The sequence below is a fragment of the Lissotriton vulgaris genome, chromosome 8, assembly GCF_964263255.1.
Source record: "Lissotriton vulgaris chromosome 8, aLisVul1.2, whole genome shotgun sequence".
Lineage (NCBI taxonomy): Eukaryota > Metazoa > Chordata > Amphibia > Caudata > Salamandridae > Lissotriton > Lissotriton vulgaris.
In genome coordinates, this window is record NC_141696.1 from 279,336,242 (window position 1) to 279,356,775 (window position 20,534).

General features: G+C 41.6%; 1 protein-coding gene across 2 annotated transcripts in view; it reads left to right on the forward strand.

Moving 5' to 3' along the window:
- The window catches only part of C8H21orf91 (chromosome 8 C21orf91 homolog), a 90,451-nt gene extending 77,605 nt beyond the window's left edge, over nt 1–12,846 (forward strand). The window contains exons 5-6 of one of the 2 annotated variants that reach the window (XR_015299272.1): nt 7,169–9,207; nt 10,085–12,846. Coding sequence is in view for 1 of the 2 variants with exons in the window: in XM_086934045.1 (XP_086790171.1) it covers nt 7,169–7,335 (167 nt within the window). In the remaining variant the exon portion in view is untranslated. Of the gene's footprint in view, nt 1–7,168 lie in introns of both variants that reach the window. The other variant, XM_086934045.1, reaches the window with a different exon arrangement.
- The last annotated feature ends 7,688 nt before the right edge of the window (nt 12,847–20,534 follow it).

Here is a 20,534-nt window from a genome sequence, read left to right on the forward strand (position 1 = left end):
GCAGCCCTTGGATTACCTGAGAACGGTTTAGATGAGAATGGTTTGGTTGAAGGAGGTTTAGGTTACTATGATTTACCTGAAAGCGGGTTAGATTCGTATGGGTTAGCTAAACGTGATTTGCTTGAGCACAGGTCAACTCAGGGGGCTTGGCTGAGACTATCCAAGGGGGCCTTATGGGCAGTAATTTAGATTGGTGCAGTTTGGATTAGACGAGTGCCTGGTCTGCGGCTGAATTGAAAGTATCTCAAATGAGAGGGGTATGGATGACAGGGGTATGGCTGAGAATGTAGCAGCGATTCAAAGGAGATGTTTGTAATTTAATTAAGTGCTGGTTACAGGAGAAGGATAAATGCGATTGTGGTTTAGCTGAGAGTGCTTTACATGAGTGTGACTTGGCCGAGAGTGGCTTCGATGAGTGCGGTTTGGGTTAGATGAGCAGTGGTTCGGAGGAACGGGATTGAGGTGTGACTGAGAGTTGTTTACATGAGTGCTGTTTAGTTAATGGCGAGTAACTAAGGGTGGTTTACATGACAGAGGTATGGCTGAGAGCGGGTTCAATGAGAGTGCTTTAAACGAGATTATTGAGGTTCAGCTGGGAGTGGTTTACAGGAGAGGTGGCTGTGGTTTGACCAAGGGTGGTTTACAAGAGAGGGCTTTAGGTGATTTTTGTTTAGCTGAGAGTTGTTTACATTATTAAAGTTTAGGTATTAGAGTGTGGCTGAGAATGTTTTCATTGAGAGCAATTTAAAGGAGATTGTTATGGTTTAACTGAAGGGGGTTTACAGGAGAGGTGGTTTTGTGGTTTAATTGAGGGTGGTATAGCGGAGAGGGGTTTGGGTGCTTGTGCGGTAGTGTGTTGTGCCAGTCTGTGAGGGGTGTGACTGCTACTCTCGGAGGGCTGTTAGCGCTGCTGGTAGTGTGTGGTGCTAGTCTGTGAGGGGTGTAAGTGCTTGTGATAGTGTGACTGCTACTCTCGGAGGGCTGTTAGCGCTGCTGGTAGTGTGTGGTGCTAGTCTGTGAGGGGTGTGAGTGCTTGTGATAGTGTGACTGCTACTCTCGGAGGGTTAGCGCTGCTGGTACTGTGTGGTGCTAGTCTGAGGGGTGTGAGTGCTTGTGATAGTGTGACTGCTACTCTCTGAGGGTTATTAGCGCTGCTGGTAGTGTGTGGTGCTAGTCTGTGAGGGGTGTGACTGCTACTCTCGGAGGGTTGTTAGCGCTGCTGGTAGTGTGTGGTGCTTGTCTGCGAGTGCTTGTGATATTGTGACTGCTACTCTGTTAGACTTTTAGTAGAGTAGGGTTGCTGGTCTTTGAGAGGTGGGAAAGTGCTATTGGTAGAGTAGAGAGAGTGCAGAGTAGAGAGAGTGCAGAGTAGAGAGAGTGCAGAGTAGAGAGAGTGCAGAGTAGAGAGAGTGCAGAGTAGAGAGAGTGCAGAGTAGAGAGAGTGCAGAGTGACTAGGGAGTGCTAGGGACTGCAGAGTGACTAGGGAGTGCTAGGGAGTGCAGAGTGACTAGGGAGTGCAGAGTGACTGCAAAGTGACTGCTAGATATTAAGCTAATGGCAATGTAAATGACAATGCCATTTATTTATCTGTTTTCAAAACCAACACATAAATACAAATGTTGTCATTTACAATGCCAATAGCTCTAACTTTTCCAAAGGCGAAACCATTGCATTGTAAATGCTTGTTCCTCTTCCTCCTTCTGCTGTCTCTCGCTCCTCCTCACTTGCTGAAAACTAGGACTTCAACAAATGGCTCTTACCCTCTCTTTCCTTTCCTTTATGTGTTTCCCTGTGAAATGGACCAAAAAATTAAAAAAAACACTTTGGCTGAAAATGTCTTTTTCAGACATTTTTTGATTTGAAAGTGCTGCTTTGGGATGGAGAGAAAAAATATTTAAAATATGAAAAAATAAACACTAAAGCAAGCTAGAGTGATTGCAAAGTGGCCAGACTGGTTTTATTCACAACCACACATATTACCACCACTGTACAGAGTTTACCAGTGAAGCAATACTTTTGTTTACCGACCTTTCTTTAAGCGTTGTTTTTTGGTGTGAGAAAGTACACCATTCCTGGAGGTACTGCAGTACCTTGTTGATGCTTTCAGTGGAAAATGTTTGTTTGCTCCTCGGCTGATCTTTGGTCCAGCCGCAATAAAACCAATCCCTTTACATGGATTCATTTTAATTGTATTTTGAAGGTTTTATATAGCGCAAACATGACCCTTGCGGGTATCAGAGCGCTTTACAAGGGAAGAGAGATGAACAAAAGAGCAATGGATGCCATAATTATGTCCTGCTATACAACATCCCTTCTGAGGGTTAGATACATTGTTCATGTGAGTTTTTACTCATGAGTAGAGACTTAACTGTGTACTAAAAATCCGACTAAATAATTGCTCTCGGTGTGCAAATTAAAGTTCAATGAGAATCTTCCATTTTACAATTCCAGTTAGTCAGGGTGCATGCAGCGACAATGTAGAGGGTCAGACTATTCAATAGCAGAAAGCAAGCAATGTTCACAGTGTTGAATATGGAGCACACCAACAGGGCACTGGTTATTGATAGCCTAAGCCTACCATTTTAACGCTACAGGCTTATGCTAAAAAAATTATACCCTAAATGGGACTGTTCGTTCAGGCTTAGTGTACTCCCTCCAATAAAAAGGCTTCATTACACATATCAGCTTTCGTAATGGTTACAGAGGTATAAAAATTGTAGACCTTCCTTTTGTTTAACATGCCTTGACTCACTAGGAAATCGAGGCATGCAATAATAATTTTGCACAAAGAACTAATCACTGAAGGAATCAAGCTACTTAAAGAGGATTCAAAAAGGTTTACTTTTTTGCTTCGGAGGATAAAATTCTCAAGTTCAATTATTGTGTTGCTTTTTTATTGTACACAAACAGATAACCGGTTCAAGGAAAATAGAAATACAACAAAGGAAATCTCAATCTCAAAGAAATAAATCAAATAGGGCTTCGTAAGGCACATAAACACGGTACTTATTGAATTTAATTTTTTTGTTAAAAAGACCAAAATATACAATTAAGCTTACCTTCAAAATTCAACTCAAAGCAGATGTGGCAGAATAGCAGTGTTTCTACATTGGTTCCAAGTTTACAAATATTATCTGCCTCAAAAGGGTGTGGTGGCCCCCTTCTAAAAAGGGTGAGCCCACCCCCTCACCACACTCATTACACACCGCCCACCTCCCTACAGTGTTCACTTCTGTTCTGCCGCTGGCAGCTGCCCTGGCCAACCCCTCTCTTTCTTCCTCTTATTCCCTCTTTCTCACTTCTCCTCACTTGCTAAAACCAAGACTTCAACAAACAGCTCTTACCCTCTCTTTCCTCTCGTTTTCTTTATTTGTTCCCCTGTGACATGGATTCAAAAAAGAAAAAAGCTGCTTGGCTGCAAATGTCGTCTTTTTCTGACATTTTTCTATCCCAAAAAGCAGCCTCGGGACTGAGAGAAAAAAAGGTTCACAATGCAAAACGCCCAAAAACTAAATAAAGCAATACAAAGTGGTCACAAAATGGCCATATTTGTTTTTATTCACAACCTCACACATTAGCACCACTATACAGAGTTTGCCAGTGAAGCGCTACTTTCGTTTTTTCCTCTTTCTTTGAACAACATGGTTTTCCCTGGGTGGGGAAGTGCACCATTCCGGGAGGTTCTGCAATACCTGGTTAATGCGTAAAGTGGAAAACGTTTAATGTGATTCTTTTTTTAAATTTTTACGGAGTTTTATATAGCGCGAACTTGACCAGGTATCAGAGTGCTTTACATAGCACTGGTTGCGTTACATGAGGACACATTCATTTTTGTTAGGCACAGGGAGATTAAGTGATTTGCCCAGAATCACAGGATGTTCAGGGTCATTGCCGAGACTCGAACCCAGTTCCCCAGATTCGAGGTTGACCGCCCTAGCCGTTAGGCCAACTCCTCTCCCCTGCTTATCAGCAGTTTTCCTTAGTTTAGTTTATAAAGTATGTACCGGGGTATGTTCAAGGTTGTGCTCTTTTCAAACTATACTGCTTGCTTTTTGTAAGGATATAGGCAATGGACATTGAAACCGGTCCATTACGTCCCTGTAGTCATTTTTTTAACTTTTGAGGCAAAAATTCTCATCATATCTGAATAATAAGTGTAAAAGCGTTAAGGTAACTGTGTTGTTCCTGCTTACATTTTACATACTTTGCTTAATTTTGCATTCCTTAGGAGTGTTAGCTATCTCCAGGATGTTGTTACTGTTTTTTCACTCTGCATATTACTCTTGTGTCCCCGCCCTCATAACCTATTTTCCATTTTCTGGTACTCCAGCAAAACGAGGTGATACAAATGGCCATAGTGCTAAGCAAATATCCCTCAACAAAAGTTTAAAACATTGTAATTTTCAATGCCAATAGCTCTAACTTTCTCAAATGCAAAACCGACTGCATTGCAAATGCTTGTTTATTCATCCACTCCAAACCAAAACAAATGGGTAAAAGACATGGTCCTTTACAATCCCAATAGCTCTATCTCTCGCAAATGCGAGGCCTATTTCATTGCAAATGCTTTTTTTTTCTTTTTCTAATGACATATGCATATATTGGGATTGATCAGCAGAGTGAAGGGATCAAACGTTTCTAGATGCTGCTTGCAAGAGCCTCAGCAATCTCTTTGTGTATATCAGACTCCTTCTTAGGCAGCATGGCAGCAGTAAAGCTAGGAGGTAGTGTAGCTACTGCTTGCACCACAAAGAAACCTTGCAATGTAAAAAGAATAAGGAAAGGCACAAAAGCAGTAAACCTCCCAGTATGTCTCCCAAAAGCAGATAAATGTGGAGCTTTTGAAGACCATTCTGTGGCGGCAAAGTGTAACCCTTTTACAAAGATTCTACAACCTTCCTCCTCAAATGCAGAGCCCTGGCTTCAATTCATTGAAGCCCTTTAGGATCCAGCTGCGCCTGCATGGGAGAAACCCTTTCAAGGGCTGTCAGTCTACAGACTGACTGTCAGATGCCATCGATTTGCTCCTGGGGATCCCCACTTGTATGTTTTTACTCGTATCCAGGAAGTTTTGTTGTCTAGTTATCTCCCCTGTAGCAGAATCTGAATGTCTTCTCTACATCGTCTCCTAGGATGGACGGTAAAGCCTTTACTTCTGGCAGCATGTCCACCACCTGACTACCCCCAGGAGCTCTTCAAAAAAAGTTGAGCTATTGCTCGAGTGTTGATCCTAGCGTGACACTTCAAACAACAGTATCAGTTATTTCATGGCGGCGCAGTCCCAGCAGACAAGGTCATCCTGAACCATTTCTTTCTGAAGCTGTACATTGGACAGGACAAATTCAAGGTGCTTTCTATACACAAAGTCCTACTGGCACTGAATGCAGGAGACTGGTTGGTGTCCATAGATCTTCAGCATGTTTATTTCCAGCTTCATTCCCACAGGTTGTACCTCAGGATCGTGGTGGGATCTCACAACTATCAGTTCATGGTTTTACCAAAATGACCTCTGAGTAGGGGTTGCAGATGTCATTTTGGCCCCAAGGAATCCCACTACCAAATCCCTCTCACTATGTCACTGAACGGAGTTTAAGTGGTGTGATTTGGAATACATCAACCCACTCAAATCTCTACTTTCCAGTGTCTAGCGATTTGCATTGGCCCTTGAGAAGCAGGGTTCAGTGGTAGCTAGAGTTGAAGGCTATGTGGCAGCCCTGTCTGACTCATGTGTATACCAGACCAACCGTCCCTGTATGAATCGCCACAAGTAGTGCTTTCTTACAAACGTCTAATTCACTTGTTTACTACCACTCGATATATTGTTCCTTAGTGGGATTTGAATCTCGTTATGAATTTGTGATGCTTCCCCGTTTGAGCCCATGCACATTTGCACCATTCAAGTTCTTACTCTGCAGACAGTTTTGTCTTTGACAATAGCTATGATGCATATTGTCCAAGAACTTCAGGCTTTAATCATTGTGTCTACTGTTCACAGTTTTCTATCAGGATAAGTTGGTTCTTTACTCTTGCTCATCCTTCTTACCCTATCTGTTTCTTTATTTCATTTGGTAAAGTCTATTACCCTTCTTTCTTCCCTCTTCTCCATCCAACAAATTAATTGCACTTATCAGGACACAAGATAATCATTTGCTTGTAGGCAGTGCTAGAGCCAAAAGGGGCAAGGTGGTGACCAAATGCAGCGTTTCACATTAGGTCATCTTCTATATCCAGATCTCCTAGCCTTTGCCAAGAGAGACCACCCTTGGAGGGCATTAGTTACCATTCTACTAAAGCCATGGCCGCCTCCGCATTTCTCTCCATATTCCTGCCAGATGTTGACATCTACCAGGTGCCTACAAGGTCATCTTTACATAATTTTGCTTTCACTTCTTCCTCACAGGCATGCAGTGACAGGTACTTTGCCCAAGCTGTGTTGCATGATTTTCTTGGTTAACCAGCACTCCATCCCACCTCCGGTGAAGCTAATATTTTGGGACTCCTTCAATTGGTGTGTAATCAGCAGTAAGATGTACCCATTAGTGGAATGTTACTTACCATCAGAAACCAAATTTCTGGTGAATACCTAACCTTCCCACAGATCCCTCACATTGTCCTCATAAGACACAAGACATGCAAACTTAGTATGTGGTGTAGTTGCTACTGTTGAACTCAAATTGTTTGTGTCCGCACAGATCAGGAACTGACCCCAGAGCACTGTTTGACAATTGTGCTCTGTGTACTCCAGTGCTTGCATGTCCAAAGAATGAGTGTCTACTGGAGTTGAATGGCATCACCTAGTGATGCTGGATAGCTTTTGCTGAAGCAAAGCTTTTCCGGACTAGACTGAAACCAGGAATGATAATTCATAAGATAAGGAATTTGTGGGATGGATGAAAGGATAAATTATAAGGTGAGGATTCTGTGGGAAGATTCTTAACTTGAAGAATTTGCATGGATATTAATTATCCACCAGAATGATTGTTTACAGAGGTAAGTAACTCTGTCTTCTTTCCTATTCAGATTGTTTAATAATGAATGAAAAACTGGGATAGTGGGGACCTAAAAATGGATAGCAGACGGATATGGGAATGTATTAAAAAAAAATCTGGAAAATGTTTGAATATAATGGAGAAATTCTAAAATAGTAATTTAATTTTAACATTTTAGATGTATTTGACGACCTGACACGTGAAGTACAAGAGAAAGATTCTTTGTCCTCGGAGCTCCATGTACGCCACATTGCGATTGAGCAGCTGCTGAAAAACAGTTCTAAGCTTCCATGTCTTCAAATGGGACGAGCTGGAATGAAGACAAACTCCCCGATCAGTAACTGAACATAGATTTGCTTTAATCTGCTGTTTGTGTCACACAGCTCTGCTCACGAGCATAACATTTTTAGAACCTTATTGGCGATTTTTAAACTTTTACACATTTATATTGTAAAATCAGGATTCAAGTAGTGTTTTTACCCCCCAGGAAACTTTTTTTTTTTACTGCAACAAAAGCTGTCCCTTTCAGTGAATGATTTTCAGCTTTGTCTGCCATTTCAAGTCCCTTTCTGTTTGGATGGGACAACCTACTGCATGGAACTGACTTGGTGAAGGAAATCTTCACCCCCGACAAAGACAGAAAACCGCTTTCTTTGTTGATCGGGGCAAAGTTTCCGGTCTATTCTGGGGAATGGTTTCACTTCATAAATCCCTAGCCAGCAGTTGTGGGGATTCAAATTCCCAGAGGTAGTAAGAATGTTACCCTGGATAATCATGGCTGATTAAGATGAACAGTTTGCTTTTCTCCGTAAAAATTGTTGCGTGTTCAGTTGTAACCATAGCCTTGTCCACTAGACAAAGGCACTATTTGAAAATTCATTTTAATAGAACAGCATCCTGTCACTGTTAAAAAGAAGAAAAAATGTGGACGTCGCAGACACTGTTGTTACTTTGTTAAGAAGTAAAGCACCTTTCTCAGATTTTAAAATCAATTTTGAGGACTCCTTACACAGAGAAAACAGTATTCAAAATACTTACACATTTTCATATTTATTATGAGCAATATTTTACTATAAATCTTTTTTATACTTGAAAGAAAATATTTTTCCAGTTCTCATTAAAATAATGTGCTTGAATGAATGCTGTATCGTTTAAAGTCTTGAGTATTGTAAACAGTTTGTTTACCCCTGAGGTTTGAGTACATTGTTGCCTTGAAAATGCTTTGTAAAATGTGATATTCGTTTTGAGAGACTGTTGGGAAGCATAAATTGATATGCGTTTGTGTGAGTATTGGCAGTAAAGAAGGAGCACACAACCATTTTTATTTGCATAACTATGCACAGACAGATGTGAGGAAACATTAACCAATTAAGTATTAAATTGTGGACTAGGTGAATTTGGGGAACCATCCTCTATGTCCCAAACACATGTTGAGTAAATGTCATCTCTTATATTTATGATATTGCTTATCACGTACTTGTCCTTATCCCCGGTGAGAGACGGCATGGGGTTAATTAACACTCTACCAGGCAATTCCTCATTACTGGTAGGACAACAACATTATTATAGGAAACTCCCTGGATTTGACTCAGTAAAGTATTAGACCCGCACATCCGTTTTGCTACTGCAAGCAGTCTGCATGTTTTGCTGACTATCTGTTAGACCACGTCTTCAATCGTGAACAGGAGAAGGAATCATTTGTCCACCCACAAAACCTAATATTTCTGAGAGTTCACAAACTTTTTAAAGGTTTTTAGTCACCTTGGAGACAGTAAAACTACTTCAAAAGGCAGGAAATCATTCCTTCCCAAAGGAAGGGGAACAACCCCATGTTCCATTGTTTTATGGGAGGAGTTCTCTGCAATAAAAGTCTTTTTACTGTGGAGAAAGACAAATTCATAGTAAAAATAAGTGGTTTTGCACATTTCTGCCATTCATACTAGCCTTTGGGGTAAATTCTACATCTGACATAAGTGTTGGTAATTGAGACAGAGATTGTGGCAAAATGCGCTCATCTGTAAAATTGGCTGCTTTTTTGCTTTTAAGACCTGATCTTATTTTTGATGGTAAGTACTACCATTTTTGGTCAGTCTTATTTCTTGTGCTGGGGAAAGCCAGTGGCGGTGTGCTTGTAGCTGGAGCAAATTTTTACCAGAGTCTCACTTTTTCTGCTTATTAGACTTTTCAAAGTTATAATCTCAGCACTGACAGTATTTAGTGGTTTGATTACTGCTGTGAGGTATAAGGCTGCTTGTTCGGATGGAGCAGTTAGTGATAATTTAGCATATTGGAGATTTACAATGTACATATCCAGTGTGGCAGCTATAGTTATTAAGTAATAAAAGAAATAGTGTTGTTAGAATAATTATTATGAGCAAGGTACGAGCTCTATACAACAAAATGGTGCTTAAAAACGAAACATTAAAATAATGTTCTGAGATCAATAATGTTTAAACCAAGTATTGTAATTTAGGGTTTGAGTTTGTAGTATGTGGCCATCAAGTTTCAGTCATAGTTAGGATTGCATACTAGCAGTTTAGAGCACTCATCCTTCTTTATGTTTCAGATATTAAGACAGGATTAACAAGTGGAGAAAAACAATCATTAGTGTCTGACCAATTTCCACAGATTGCAAAACTGCCGGGCTTTGTTTTTTGAGTGCAATAAAATGTGTAAGAGCCCAGTTTTGTGAAAAAAAGTTCCTTGTTCAGATATGATTTTTAGATTTTGACAGTGGCCCTGTATAGTATATTTATGATTTGTTCAAGGTGGATGAATAATTGTTTGAACACTTGGTAGGCATTGCATCACACCCTTCAGTTTGACTTTAAAGGAGCATTAAGATTTGGTTATGCAAAATAGCCATGCATGCAAATGAAAGTGGATTCCTTGCTCTTAGATCTATTCCCTTCTATATGTAATATAATTTAACTCATGAACAGCATCATGTATTAATAAGCCCTTTTTCAAATTGAGTAAATGAACTACCAACACACTATTACTTATTTTAGCAGTGTGATCTTTCTTAACCCCTTCGATGCAGATGACAAAGCCAGCTCATCATGGGCGTTACCTGCGCTGCGCGCATGACGAGCTGGCTTTGTCACGTAACACGGGTTTTTTGAATTTTCAGCGCGCAGCGGGAAAACCCGCTAGCGCGCATGCGGTTAATCTGCTGTTCTTCCTTCAGACCTATCCCGCCTCTAAGCAGTGGTCGGCTTTTTAAATCTCAACCTTTTACTGTTCTTGCCTTGGATTTGCCTGGGAAGGAAAGCCCGAGTTCACATAGCTGCTTTTCTCGAGTCTAATTTTGCCCCATTTACTTAATTCTTCCATCGCAGTCCACCTTCTGACTCTTATAGACCCATTTGTTTTCCTTCTCATTCAGATAGACTGATTTGAGCTCATTATCCTATAGCTATGCAGGTGATTACTAGTCCAGTAAGTCTCTAATAAAATGGCTTTTGTATTCTTGAAGAACGGGGAAGGAGCGGGTAGATTAGGAAAGCAAATAATCATGCCAAAGTCTACATTTCTTTTAGTTTTATTGCAACTATGGTGTTTAAGTTTTCGTCAGTGAGTAAATGGATAAGATGTGTTCTTAAGCTGGTCTTGGATGATTTTGAATGCACATTTTCTTCCCTGTCCTCATTATGTGGTAAGACCACTCCAAGATTAACGGTTTAGCACTGCGTTGACATTCAGACTAAACTACCTTGGAATTAAAAAAAATAAATCAAGCAGGTCCTGCGAGCTAAAGGTTTATTGTGCAATGTGGGTCCAGGCGCAAACCAAATGTGTTTTTTTAGTTGAGCATAATTGCTTTAAGCATGTATTTGTTTTTAATTTTGTGTTTCATTTGGCTATTGTTAGATAGTTTTTTGCTTTCATGGCCATGTAAATATTATAATTTAGAGGGATTTTTAAGTTGTTAATATATATTTGTTGTTTTCTGTTTTTAAAACCGTGAGTTCTGAGGACTCTCCAGGACAGCCTAGAAATTATGAATTACTGTAAAACATGGAAAAAAGAACTTGGTGATGATCCAGTATTGAAAGAAGTCTGAGTTCAAAACTACTGACATGGATGTAGACTGAATCTCTGACCGTTAAGACAAACTGAGTAATCATAAATTGTAATTGCTATTGTATAGTTACTTAGCATTACACACATTGACATTTTTAGTGCATATGAAAGGCCTTCATCTTCTGGAATGCGGGGAAGGGTGTTTATTCTATATGCCTTTACAAACTGAAATACACTTCCTAGTTGAAACCTTAGACTAAAACCGTGCAATGATTATGCCGAATATATGTCACTTTTGTAAAGCTACTAGAATAAACCTTCCCTCTCCCCAGCCTTTTTTTGAATGCATGCTGAATATGCTGCTGCTGAGGCCAACAACAGTACCTTCATTTGCAAAGGTAGATCGTATATTAGAAAATAACATCAGAAAAGGCTCATAAAGTGGTTGTGGCAAAAGCAAGCCAAGTTTAACAGGCCCAGGCTTTTACTCACAAAATGTAAATGTCAACAATTATTACAACCAGAGCCGAGAGATGTCCTTTGAACGCTGCATTCTCTAGCTAATTGATTTCTTTTCCTAGTAACCTCGTGACTGCCCTTCACATTTTTGTTTTCCTCCGATTTACATCTACGATGTATGCATGTATAATGCTTTAAGGCATAACCCCGGATATACATTTCTACAATAGAACCCCCCTTATGTTTTATGTACTGCACATATGATGGCATATGGGGAGTGTAAAGCTATTCAGTATTGTATATTTGCCCACAGATGAGCAATCGGAGTGATTATTTTGTACCCTTATATTTCAGAAATGAACTGATAAAGTAGTGGCAGCCTTAAAAAAACAGAAATGAAACATTGAAACAGCCTATTTCTTGGTTTGTTTGGTAGAAATAGAATTTGCAAATTTTAACTATACATAAACTTAGCTCCCAGTGGATGATATTCTGCAAGTATTAGACAAAAACATATGCATATGAGTAATATTTATGAATTTCAAAGTTTCAATTTCCGTATGGTATAGATCTTTGGGAAAAGAGTTGCCAGTGGCTGCTATATACCTTTCTGGATCATCTTCCAAGGGGTATATTTAAAATTGTTCTAATATTTAAGCTTCTTTGCATTTAATAAAAGGTTAGCCACAGTTTATGTAGTCCCAGAAAATTGGGATACGGTGAGGGAAAGGAAGAGCACAATACTGTGTGAATACAAGTTAGAGCAACATTAATATTAAGTGGATATTTTGGTTAATACCTAGCTCTCCCAGCCTTCAAACAATTTGGTTTTCAATTGTCTGGTATGTAACTTAAATTCTTTGGTTCCATGATGTTTCAGAATTGAATCAACTTTGATGTACAACAGTAACTGGGCGAAACAGCTGTTCAACAGATTCCATGGGGTTCCCATTGATGTCTGCATCCTTCTAGTGTATCGGTGCACAGATATTTTTCAGCATAATGTGCAAGACTACTTCGCATTGTTTGGCTTTAAACTGAATTTTCTGTGTTTTTGTTAAGTTATCAAATCTGTTGAATAATGTGTAGCTTTAATTGGTGATTGGGAATTCTAGGACAAATATATCTATATTACTTTGTAAGATATTTAACTGTATAGAAAATGTGCTTTTGATTGTTTTATACAATTACATTGTTACATTTTAATCCATGACAAAGAAACTAAAGTATATTCTTGAAAGTTTGAGAACCGTGATCATGGTCTACATAGGTCGCAATAATTTGTTAGCCCTGATATGCTTTTGGGCTGTGTGACAGTTTATGCTTTTTTTACATTTTCTACATTTTGCAATAAAGCGCATATTTTATTAATATGTTTCCTTTTTTATTTATTAATATTTGCTTATGTTTTATAAGTTAAACACACTAATATTGCAACTTATTTTAAAATGTTATGCTGTTCTGGAAAAATAGTCTTCATATTGCCGTAAGGCATACTTTATTTCGGTTTTAAGGATTTACTGGAAACGTGATTATTCTTTTTTTTTTTTTAATTTTATTTAAATGATAGTTTGGAATAGGTAGCCTTTCTTAATTGTGTAAATACTGCGTCTGAACTTTTCTTCATATTTTGAGCTGTATCAACCCAAAATAATTGGATTCCCCACTCCCTTCACCGCTGTTCACTCTCACAAGAGAGATGCTCTTGCTTGGCTAAGCATCTTTCTCGGCACCATTCTGGGCTTACTTTGTTTTTTAAAAGACATCTATAACATACATCAGCCTAATCCTGTACCACATGAGACCCCATTGCCTTGGATCAACACTTGCTAACTTGAGAAATCATAAATCCTTCTAATTTTGGATATCTACCAACACTGTTACTTTTAAGCCGCCACATAAGGGCATCTGAATAACTAGCATTATTTGTTTGAACCTTCTCTGTTAAACCGCTTTCATGCATGATAAGGTATACCAACCCTCCTCTTTTCCCAGCAGGTGAGATGTGTTGTTTTCACAAATTGTAGACTCTTTGCTGTAACAATCTTGAAAACTCTCCTCTCTTTGCTCCAGTTTGTTCATTTATACAAAAGTGCTACATGCCTAAGATGCTCTTTCTTTGAGGGTTGGCAGTGAGCAGCAGAGAAAGCCAGGTATTTAGGAACCGAATAACAACATTTGTGGACATGCTATGTATTGCACTGAACGCCCCAAATATTGTCATGTGCTTTTCATGTTCTAGGCCTCGATTTATAGTTTTTATTCTCTAACCTGATAGGCCATCAAGAGAGTAGGTAACGTGTTATATGTAAAGGCATATTGTGATGATTGCATTTAAACTCCTTTTATTTTATGAGTAGGCTTTCCGGTAATCTGTTAAAACAAACAATCCCCTGGAAAACCCTACCAATGATAAAATCAGCTGACCAGGTTTAAACAGTCACGGATTTGTTTTACTGCTTTTTTACGTCTCCTGGCGTTGAACCGAGCAAAAGCGCGGTCTCGCCAGAGACCTATTGTGAGCAAATCTGCTTTCCAGGAGAGGGGACAGGAGCTGGCCACGCGCAGGGAATTGAACGGGCCACGTGCACTCGCTCGCCGTGGCCAGCTCCTGTCTCCTCTCCTGGAAAGCTCCAAGACCCACGCATGCGCACACACAGAGACAGTCCCCACTGTCTGCTCTCCCCATGCACACACACACAGAGACACAGTCCCCATATCTGCTCTCCCCTCTAGCAGCCATACCAACCCCCTCCCCCTCACCCCAGCCCTTTTAAACTTACCGGGCCAATCTTGGGGGACTCCGCTCGCAGCACGCGGCAGGGGCAGGCACCGTTCATGTGCCTCGTGCCCCCTCCGCAAAGTTCACGTTCACGTTGCGGCTCTTGCCAGCTCCTTTCCCGGGGCTCCCTCTTGGACAAGGGAGCCCCGCAACACTTGCGCAACCTCCTGCTGGCGGCCCCGGGTCTCTCCACTGCTCACAGGAGCCCCGGGCCGCGAGACGCATTTACTTCATCTGCCTCCTCTTCCGGTCCGGACGCGGCCCCGCCCCCGTCACAGGCAACCTTGCCTGACTTCGGGTGCGGCCGCGGCGGGATTCTTCCTCTACGTCGCTGTCCTCTGAGCCACTCAATTCCACTACAGCAACATTCTTCTCAATAATGTCTGCAGAAGCATCCTCTAGGTTTTCTATATCAAAATGGTTCACGGGTGCAGTTGCCATTTCTTTTTGGAGCTTCTCGTTTGCTTGTGCCATCTTCGGTAGAAAGTCTTGCACCCTGCCCAATACGCTGCTCCTAGGGATTGCAACAATTGCGGAACTCGCATTTTTCTTGACTAGTTTTGAATTAATCAGTAGCTTGTTCTGAATATCTCCTGCGCCAACACACAGTAGCTCCTTGGACGTCCGGCAGACAGCAGTAGCGCCCTGGTCCGGACGAGACATGACCTCGTTACCACCGACTTCCTGCATTTTGACCAACACTGAATGATCACGATGGAGGTCCAGCGGCCGGGTTGGTCAAGTGGTCCACAACGTGCAGGAGAGGACTACTGGGGGCGGCTAAGAGGAAAACAGAGCGGCCATCTTGCACGGTCGCGGACTGGCTGTATACTGTGCGGCAACCCTTCCGGGTTCGGCGGAAGGCACACACATTGAAGGCCAAATCCTTGGCAAAAGGCAACAGCAACGCAAACGTGTCGTATGCAGGTTCAAAGGTCTTCGGCGGTACTCGCTGGATTTTGGCCAACCAGATAAATCATGTGATTAACTACAAAGAAAAATATGTCTCTAAAGCAAAATCATCCCGGCCTTCAACTAAGACCAAAGCCCTGGGGAGGAATGTCCAGTCTGCTGCAGTTTGGTATTCCATTTAGCGCCCTTATCGTTGGTGAGTAGCATATTAATGTGCATACCCCACTAAAAGAAAGTGACCAGATGTGTTCATCTGTAACCAATTGCTTATATGATTGGACAGGGAATAGAACCATACTAAAATAAAAGAGGCTTGTAAAGGTGACGTTACTGTACTCATGATGTTTTTGTGCCAATAATTGATTTTACAACAAAGTAACCCAACAGAGCATGTGCATCCATTACAGTCTTTTGTCCTATTTAATGCCAACAACATTAGTTCTCCTTGTGAAGTTTTTGTAATGAACCGTGACATGTAGCACTGGAAAGATGCTGCTAGTGGCAATTAATTAGTCCCTATAAATAAAGTAAACTGGCAACAGAATGAATAAGCAAAGAACACATTTGTGAAAGTTTTCAAATGTGGTTTCTACCAGTCTATTACAGAGAATTGACTTCATTCCTCCAGTGAAGTGGGCTAGCGTATTATAGGCGCATGTTACGAAACAAATACAATCTTGTGGATCCACATGGTGAGAATATCAGATATGGAAGACAAAGTTAATTGTATGTAGACAATAAATCAGAAGGCACAATGCAAGTACAATAGATGCAAAGAGACGTACCTGAACCAAAATTCCAAAGATAACTTTGTAATGGTTGGCAGACCTGCGCTTCAAGAGTAAGAATATCAGAGCATACTTTGTGTTTTTTTCCCCAAAGTCAACCACTCACCCCTCGCTAATCCTAGGGAACGATAATTGCCCCAGTGAGGGTTGGAGTTACAGTGAAGGTGATGATAGTCTATGGAAAGGTATGGTTTTTTTTGTAGCTAGACCAAAAAAAAAAGTCGTAGACTATCTGAAAATATACAGACACATTTGCACTTATATTTGCTTGAAATACATAATGTATCAGTTTAAGGCATCATATGATTTTGCTGTCACACAAAATATATATGTTTAATATTAAAGAAGTCATATACAATGCTGGACAGTCCAGTTAATGGCTCTAGCACAGTTCTTTTATTGATTAAGATCAGTTAGAAAAATCTGTAGTACCCCGTGCCATGACTTTCTTCACCCAATGTCACCATGTGGATTGCTGCTGCCCTACTCTTGTGCCAGTTTTGGCATATTTTGCTGTAAGGGTCTGGGTGTAAGCCTTGCATGTCTGGGTCACTGCTAGTTTGTCACAGCAGACCCTCTTTTTCTTCCATCTGTGAATTGTAATCCAGGATGTTCCTCTACATTTAAGGCCACTAATTGGCATATTATCCTTTCGGGAACCTTTTGGTATTCTGTTCTCTGTGAGAGTGAAGTGAGCAGGCATAGTGCTTTCAGTGGCTGTTACAATGGCCTGATGATCAGTATGATAGAAATCACAATCTACTGAAGGTCCATGTAGACGGTTGGGAGACAGAGAACATGAGAGAGAGAGAGACACCACGTCAGTGAATGCTTTCACCGGGCACAAACACACCAACAGCCATCGGTGCACGCTTGCACCGGGCACACACACACCAACAGCCGTCGGTGCACGCTTGCACCGGGCACACACACACCAACAGCCGTCGGTGCACACTTGCACCGGGCACACACACACACCAACAGCCAGCGGTGCACACTTGCACCGGGCACACACACACCAACAGCCAGCGGTGCACAATTTCTACAGGCACACACACGACTAGCCACCACTGCACACATCAATTGTTAACGCATCCACAATTAACTATTGCAGCAATCGCAGTATGGCACACTTTACTTTTAAGCATATTCATCTAAAGTGCAGCATGCCACTATTACTACAAAAATAAATACACTTTTTTTGGCCTACAATTTATTGACTTTTGTTGCAATATTTAGCAATGCCAAAAGCTCAAACTTACTTACTGGGAGACCTATTGCATTGCAAATGCTTGTTTGAGGGAGCCAATGTTGTGCACAACTTCACAAGTATAGGTACATGGGTGTGAGTTGTGAAGTAATTCATCAACACCCCCCATTCAGTTAAAGAAACAAATTGGTGGGCGGGGTCAGGTCCCATTTAAATCGTTTTAGAGACTGTCCTTGACCACCCCACAAACGATTTGCAGCGATGCCCACCAGTGCAGATCTCTAAGCATCTGCAGCAGGTAAGTTTGCACACAGTGTGATGCCAAGAGAAGGCTATGTGTCCCAAGGAGGTGTTGAAGGTCCCAGCAGTCTGGAGCGCGAGGGTCCGGGAGCACTGATACCTCACTGCAGCACAGTCTGTTGTGGTGGCAGGTCAAAAGGGGGAGCTGTGACAGAAGTGTCAGAGTCCGGCATACATGGAAGTGGAAAGCAGGGAGTGCTACTGGGGGCTGCACCACTAACCACATTAATATAATTTGAAGGGTAGACTGATGAGTCTGGAAACATACAGCAGGCATTCAGTATTAATAAACTGGGTATTCCAGCTTCACCTGTGTTAAGCTATGCCAGAATATTATCCTTTGAAATCGCTTTGAGTAGTAATTCCTCCCAGGCATAGCTCCTCCTATGCCTTTCCTGACAGTCTCAATATTAATATGGCATGCTTCTATTACCAACAAAGATGTCTCTTGTGCTCACTAAAGAATGGCCGTTTATGGTGTACTATTCATTAGATGGCATCAAATTCAGGAGTATAGGAAATTACATATTTTTCTTATTCTTTGAGTAAGTCCACTCAAGGCTAGCCTCACACACCTGCAAATGAGCAAGGATAACCTCACAGGTGATCGGACACTATAAAAATGCACATAACTTAACATATTCTGGGCAATCTTAAGAATCTAATAATGCAAATTAGACCTTCCTCAGCTGGACAATGTGCTGAACCTGGTGTTTGTCACATTTTCAGCAATTGACTTTTCAAACCATGGTAATTCCCTTCAGTCTTCCTTGCACAGGAACTGAGACTTGCCAAGGCTATACTCAGATCTGTGCTTGCCTGGATTCCCGGCTCTCCTGAGTATGTAGCAGCAGACCTGTGGGTTTTTGTGGGTTCAGGGTGCATTTAGAAAGTTGGGAAAACAAATAAATAACGCACTCGAGTACCTTCCTCATCTACGACGAGTATTGACAACATTAATGTTTCCTGTTAGCTAGTCATGTATATGTTCCTAGTTTATTGCACTTTCTATTTGATGAAACATTTGCAAAGCTCTCTGATAGCGCAAACCAGACCCAGGAAGGCTATGTAAAACTTTATAAATAAAATGGTTGGAGAATTAAGAGGGCAAAGGCAGAAGAAAGTCATGGAAAACACTCCTTTTACATTCTGCCCCAACTGCCATCACAAATTTGCACAAGAGACCCCCATGAAGTCTGCAACCTTTGTCTCCCAAAGGACCACAAGGACAAAGACTGCGAGGCCTGTGCAGTGTTTAACCAATGACACCGATGGTACTACGTTAACAGTGGCTAGAGCGCTACTCCATGGCCAGCACTCAGAAGACTCAGGAATCGCTCAAAGACCTTGGCTTAATCCATCAACGAGAAGCAGTACGTCGAGGAGGCTGAGACAGCACGAGGAGAGTCTGATATCAAAATCAACGCAGCTGTCACCAAAAAGAGACATGCGTCAAAAAATGCGGCAAAGGACGCAGAAAAGAAGGAAATGAAGGTCACTAAACCACCGAAAGGCACGGTCACTAAGTACTCGAACACCATGCCCTCAAAGGTGGCCTCGGCATAGAAACATTAGCCGACCATAGGTCAGCAAAAACAAAGAGCCACACAGGTCCCGACCGTGGATACCAATGGGGCAAGACACCATTGAAAACCTCGACGCAACCATCTGCTTGAAAGGGAGCGAGAGAGAAGGACAAGGCTTCGGAGACGGGAGATCCGTCGATGCTAAACAAAGAGCGCTCTAAGTCGAGCGAAAGAAAAGACTCAAGGCAGACAATCGGCACAACTGCAAAGGAAAAAAGGAGTTTGACGACTCCTTGAGGGAATTCCTCATCACTAGAAGACCTTCGATGGCTACAGAAGCCAGGGACGACTACTCGTGCATGGAGGCCTGAGCAACCCCAGAGCCTCATGAAGAGGAGCAGAAGATCTAGGAACATGAGGAGGTCAAAGCCTTGACAGAATTTGACGACCAGAACCAGTTTGAGGAGACCTGGCAGGATCTCAGCGTAGCGGGTAGACCGCTATCCTTCAAGGCATCTCCACCAGGCGACCTATCCCTTTACAACAGCCTGATCAAGAGGATTGTAGAGCAGAGGTTTTCAAACTTTTTGACGCCGAGACCTCCTTGTCAAACTTTTTTAGGGGTAAGGACCCCCTTATTTCTAGAACTTGGTACTCCTCATCATTGACAACTATCGACAACCTTAAAGGCCCCAAATTCCTACAGCAAATATTTTTTACGAAGGGGAAATATTAACCACTGTTTAGCAAACCAAAGGTCAGTGAGCGTGGGGGTGTAGTCAAATGTGTAGAAAAAACAAAGGGCCTCATTTATGAGGAATTGACGTAGGGCAGCGCTGCAAGTCTTTTTGCTGTGCTGCTCTATGCCAATGTGAAAGGGTTGGAATGTACCGTAGTTATGAAATGCAGTGCATTCCTGTACTTTTCCCTTGCATTGACACACAAATTATTCCGTAGCATCAACATAGGCAGGATTGCTTTTGTACAGGAAGGAGCACCTTCACAAAAACAATCCTGAAAGGCGTTTTCCTCTTTCTTCGTGAGCTGCAGAATGAGGCACACATCGAAAGAGGAATGAATGAGGAGAAATTAAAACATTTCTACTCGTTACGCCTCCGCTGGGGAGGCGTCTGTTTACTTGATTTATAAATATGGGGCAGCATCAAAATCCATGAGCGTTACGGGGGAACCCCACGCAAAGCCCATGGAACCACTCTTTGACTCAGAGTAAGGCAACGCAGTGACTTGCGCTGCTTTGTGTTACTTCATGTCTATGAGGCCATGTAAAGCCATGCAGGGTGACTTTGCACAGCCTCATCGGTATTGTTGAGACGCTTGCACTGACGGAGAATCGAAAAAAGTGAGGCTCTGGCGATGCAAGCCTCATAAAATAAGCCCCAAAATATTGTGTACGTTTTTTTAGGTCTTTCAATATCGGGTATCTATATATATAATAATGGGCAGCATAAAGAAAAATAAATGTAAAAAGTTGTTACTCAGTGGGAAATGCACTGTAGTGCATTATGAAATCTCTAAGTTAA